This window comes from Montipora foliosa, chromosome 13 (genome assembly GCF_036669935.1).
Source record: "Montipora foliosa isolate CH-2021 chromosome 13, ASM3666993v2, whole genome shotgun sequence".
Taxonomy (NCBI): domain Eukaryota; kingdom Metazoa; phylum Cnidaria; class Anthozoa; order Scleractinia; family Acroporidae; genus Montipora; species Montipora foliosa.
This window is the reverse complement of record NC_090881.1, coordinates 25,015,688-25,020,687: the sequence shown is the minus strand read 5'-3', so window position 1 is coordinate 25,020,687 and position 5,000 is coordinate 25,015,688. Positions and strand designations below refer to the sequence as shown.

Genomic DNA, 5,000 nt, shown 5'->3' with positions numbered 1-5,000 from the left:
TCTCTTCGCGTAATTCTGTGTTACTTCGCGGAACCCTAAACGAGACCTTGGTGGCATAAAATATTGGCGCTTTGCCCGGAACACCCTAAGCGAGACCAAAATCCAAAATTTACACCCCTAAGCGAGACGACGAGCATCCCCGTCTGTTTCACATGGGTGGCCCCCCCCCCCCCCCGGGACCAAGGCGAAGAAATCGTTCTAGGGAAAGGGCCTAAAATGAGACTGGATTCTTTTCCTGGTGAGAGCAAAGCATTGCTGATTTTACAGTTTAATAGAACTTCTTCGTATTAACGCAAGAAAGGCAGTCTCACCGTTCGAGTTACTGTTTACGGAAAGTTCTGTAGAAGGAAGCGGGGGGTGGATGTTGATACTGGTATGACAAGGGCAAGTTTGCAAGTGGTTGGGGCACTAAAGATTACTCCCACGTAAAAAGGGGAGGGATGCTCGAAAGAAATTTTAAATTAACCCTTTCATTCCTGTGGGGGTCCCCATTGACGAGTAAAATCGTCTGGCGGTCTCAGTGGCCGTTACCAGAGTGAAAGGGATAATTATAAACCCCTAAAGGAGACCAATCTGGGTGTGACCCAGGCTTTTTTTGACCCCTAAAAGAGACCATATTAAAACACAGAGAAATGAAAAATACGGTGACTCTTAATGATGCCAAAGACATTATCATCTAATTCTCTATTTTCGAATTTCCCATAATACACTTTGTTTGCCCCCCAAATTTTGCATAAACTATTGTTTTCAAATGCTTTTGGGGACACTGCATATTCCCAAGAGCATTTGAAAACAATGGTTTATGCAAAATTTGGGGGGCAAACAAAGTGTATTATGGGGAATTCGAAAATAGAGAATACTTCCATCTACGTGAAGAAATATAAAAGTGTAAATTGGCCACCGCACAGAGATTCTAAAAGCTGACGTTTCGAACGTTAGCCCTTCGTCAGAGCGAATCCAAAACGCTCTGACGAAGGGCTAACGCTCGAAACGTCAGCTTTTAGAATCTCTGTACGGTGGCCAATTTACATTATCAACTCCGTTGATAAAACCAAATTTTTGTATACATATGATTGCGTTTTGCCCGGACCCTCCGAAGAGAGACCAAAATCCAAAATTTACACCCCTTAGCGAGGCGCCTAGCATCCCTCCCCTTCTTATATGGGAGTCCCCCCCCCCCCCCTCATGTTTCTTAATCTGAAGCCTTACAAAATAGGACCTTTTACGTACAGGATTAAATGGCTTGCTACCTGAGCTTGTCACGGTTACTGTCCTCATCCGTTTCCCAAACAAACAAACCGTTACATTCCAAACAAACGTGACAATGTTTTATTTAGTTCTTAACTTTAAGCGAAAAAGTTCTATTAATCTTTACATTTCAGATGATGGAATCATGCGAGTTACTATCCGGCCTTCCGGGACCCACGGGACCAGTCGGGTCAAAGGGTGCCCTTGGACAATTGGGCATAAAGGGAGACAAAGGAAACAAAGGCTTTCCTGGGGAACCCGGAAATCCCGGGATAAGAGGCGGAGGTTATCCTGTGAAAGGTCAAAAAGGGCAAAATGGGGATATTGGAGCGAAAGGAGCAAAAGGCTTCAGAGGAGGTGATGGACCTTCAGGAGTCTTTGGAGTGCAAGGGTCGTTGGGTTCCCCTGGATTACCAGGAGATTTCGGAAGAAAGGGAGGCATCGGTCCCCCTGGAGAAGATGGTGAGCCCGGTGTGGCCAAACTAAATTGGAAGCAATGTGTTTTCACTCCAGATATGAACACAGCCAGAGGAGAGATGGTGGTAGGTTTATTCAAAATGCATTGTATCAGAATTGCTTCCATTACTCCCGGAGACGGAGCCAAACGAAACTATGCGCTCCTAGACGTTCTGCTATGGGAACTGCAATCTAACGAAACTCTAAATGAAATGCTTAAGACGTATTTTGATGTCTTTGCTTTTTTTTTCTTTTCAAACAAACCTTTGCAGCACATTGCTGTAGACTTACCATGATTTCATCCTTTTAAATCGTCAACCAGTAAACTATGCACTGAGTGGCTTACCGTGCGGGAGGTCGCAAGTACAACTTCAAGCCCTAAGCGCTAAACTAAACTGCGTTTTGGCTTCCATCTATCAAATTTCCGATCCCATCGCTTTCCATAGACATCGAGTTCGAATGTACCAATGTACCGTGGGAACCAAAGCTGCTGATTGGTGGGTTCTATCACGCATCAATCAGTTTTCGGGTCAACTCTCGGTTTGACGTAGGAAGTTTGATTCATCGAAGCCGAAATGCAGTTTGGCCGTTGGCGCTTGAGGATAGGATTCCGTAGAATTATGAAAATTGCACTAAATCACTCAATAGAAAGTGTTTTCTTTGTAATCACTCCTGTAAGTGGCAACTTGGATTTGACACGAAACTTCTTAGCCAATTGATCACTTTGCGTAATTGTGCAAAACCACTCTAATTCAGTTACCATCTGTTTTCTAGTATTGTACGTTTTTCAAGGAACGTAGTGATACCTCACTGCACGTGACTTATCAGGGGGAGACGCACATCGGATTATGCGAGAACTGTTGCAAGGCCTGGTACTTCACGTTTGACAACCTGACGTGTACCGATCCAGGAAGTGTAGATGCTGTCTTCAGCTCGCTGCATTTGTCTCGAAATGGTCCAAACAAGAATACCCTACCGGATTATATGCATGGAACCATCTCCGGGTATTGTGGTTCTGTTCCTAGGGGATCAGTTCGAGTTGGATTGTCACTGGATAATTGTCCTGGATATCCTACAAACAAACTTACTTTTAAAGGTGTTATACAACCGAACAGTCGAATAATTATTCAAGAAGTCCCCGCTCCGCAAGTTTGAGATTGTTTATGTTTGTCAGCTATTTTATGCCAGCTGTAAGTTGCAAAGTGCCACTGACCGGTAAAAAATGCTATTCTAGAAATGGCGTGATGTGGTGCAAACCAAATTGCTCAAACATTAACTCACAATAAATTATCAATGAAACGGACAAAGAGACTAAGGGGAAAAAGACATGTTTTTGTTGACCCACTTGTTGCATAAACTACTTCCCTTCTCGCTCCATCCCTACTGTTATATTTTGCTCTTAAGTAATATCGTGATCGAGAGAGCGGGGATAGTGCATAGGTGAGAGCACTCCCCCCCCCCACTACTGTGACTCGGGTTCAATTCCCAGATTTGGCGTCACGAGTGGGTTGAGTTACTGTGCTCTGAGAGGTCTTCTCCGGGTACTCCGGTTTTCCCCTCCCCCCCAAAAAGCCCAATGTCCGATTTGTTTCCCCAGGTGACACGTGGTTAAATAAATTATTATTATTATTATTATTATTATTATTATTATTATTATTATTATTAAAACTTCTTAGCAGCACGAAGTAAGATATCGCTTTGATGATCCATACGATGTTTTTGAAATTCATATTTAATCAATACATGTTTCGGATGAAAAATCATCCATCGTCAGTTGACAAATGAGAAATAAACTAAAGTTGAGCAATAAATAGTGTAACAAAGTGAGATATAACATGAATAATTAAGGATGAAGGCGAGAACAGAATAAAATAAAAACACCCAACCACGAAACAAAACAGAAAAAAACAAACTGTTTAGGCTAAGAAAAGAAACTAATTAGTATGAAAGGGATAAATTAAGATGTTTGACTTGGGAATTTAGAGATGGCTTCTCCCAAAGGATATGCATGGCCCGGGGGGGGGGGGGGGACTCCCATATGAAACAGACGGGGATGCTCGTCGTCTCGCTTAGGGGTGTAAATTTTGGATTTTGGTCTCGCTTAGGGTGTTCCGGGCAAAGCGCCAATATTTTATGCCACCAAGGTCTCGTTTAGGGTTCCGCGAAGTAACACAGAATTACGCGAAGAGAAACAGAAGTCAAATTTCCTTTTAAATTTTCTTTTTAGATAAAAGCATTCGATGATTATGCCTTTTTATCATTAAAACTCATTGCGTGTCGTATTTTTGTGTTTTTAAACGGTCTCTTTTAGGGGTCAAAATTTGCTTAAGCCACGCCTAGATTGGTCTTCTTTAGGGGTTAAATTCAAAATTTCCGACGAGCATCCCCGTCTGTTTCATATGGGAGTCCCCCCCCCGGGATGCATGGCTTCTTTGATTTTCAATTGGAAACGTGTGGAAGCAGAGTCGAGGATTTTAAAACAGTCTTCTGCACTAATTAGTTTCTTTTCTTAGCCTAAACAGTTTGGTTTTTTCTGTTTTGTTTCGTGGTTGGGTGTTTTTATTTTATTCTGTTCTCGCCTTCATCCTTAATTATTCATGTTATATCTCACTTTGTTACACTATTTATTGCTCAACTTTAGTTTATTTCTCATTTGTCAACTGACGATGGATGATGTTTCATCCGAAACATGTATTGATTAAATATGAATTTCAAAAACATCGTATGAATCATCAAAGCGATATTATTATTATTATTATTATTAAGCGATCAGTATGCACTCTTTATTCATTGGCAATTCCACGCTCGTAATTAAGAGTTGTCATTCGACGTCATCTCTATTGATCTGCACAATAACAAATTGTATTTTTTGTCTTACTTGGTGCCATCTAAACAATAAACAAGTTGTCCCCTCTCTGTTGAGTTCTCTGTATCTTAGCTTAAAAATTAATATATTGTCGTTTTAGTGCAGGGTGATTAGATCACAAACAGCCTATGTTAAGCAGGGGCCTTTGTCCGCCAAATAAAATTACCGTATCTTGGTTATGGTCCTTTACCCTATCCTCTTGTTCTTTGGGTAGTGTTTTTAGTCGGCATGTTACGTGATTGTGACAGGAAATGGACACCCGCATTGTTGGAGATTATCCGCACTCCCTAAAAACTTGATCCGAAACTTCTGCTCGTGTCTGGAAGTGGCGTCGAGTCAGTCACGCTTGGTGACAGTCTCATGCCCTTTTACAAAGAGAACCTTCAATTCCCCTGTTTGCCTCTGCTGGTTCACAATCATACTTAGTAGA

General features: G+C 41.8%; 2 protein-coding genes across 2 annotated transcripts in view; both read left to right on the top strand.

Moving 5' to 3' along the window:
- LOC137982988 (uncharacterized) overlaps positions 1–3,015 on the top strand; it is a 3,781-nt gene extending 766 nt beyond the window's left edge. Inside the window, exons 2-3 of the mRNA XM_068830149.1 lie at positions 1,383–1,790; positions 2,479–3,015. Of these exons, the coding sequence (XP_068686250.1) occupies positions 1,383–1,790; positions 2,479–2,859 (789 nt within the window). The 3' untranslated portion in view covers positions 2,860–3,015. The remainder of the gene's footprint in view (positions 1–1,382; positions 1,791–2,478) is intronic.
- A 1,862-nt stretch (positions 3,016–4,877) lies between these two features.
- The window catches only part of LOC137982812 (collagen triple helix repeat-containing protein 1-like), a 2,512-nt gene continuing 2,389 nt past the window's right edge, over positions 4,878–5,000 (top strand). Inside the window, exon 1 of the mRNA XM_068829968.1 lies at positions 4,878–5,000. This exon is cut by the window's right edge and continues 16 nt beyond it. The gene's annotated coding sequence lies outside the window, so the exon portion shown is untranslated.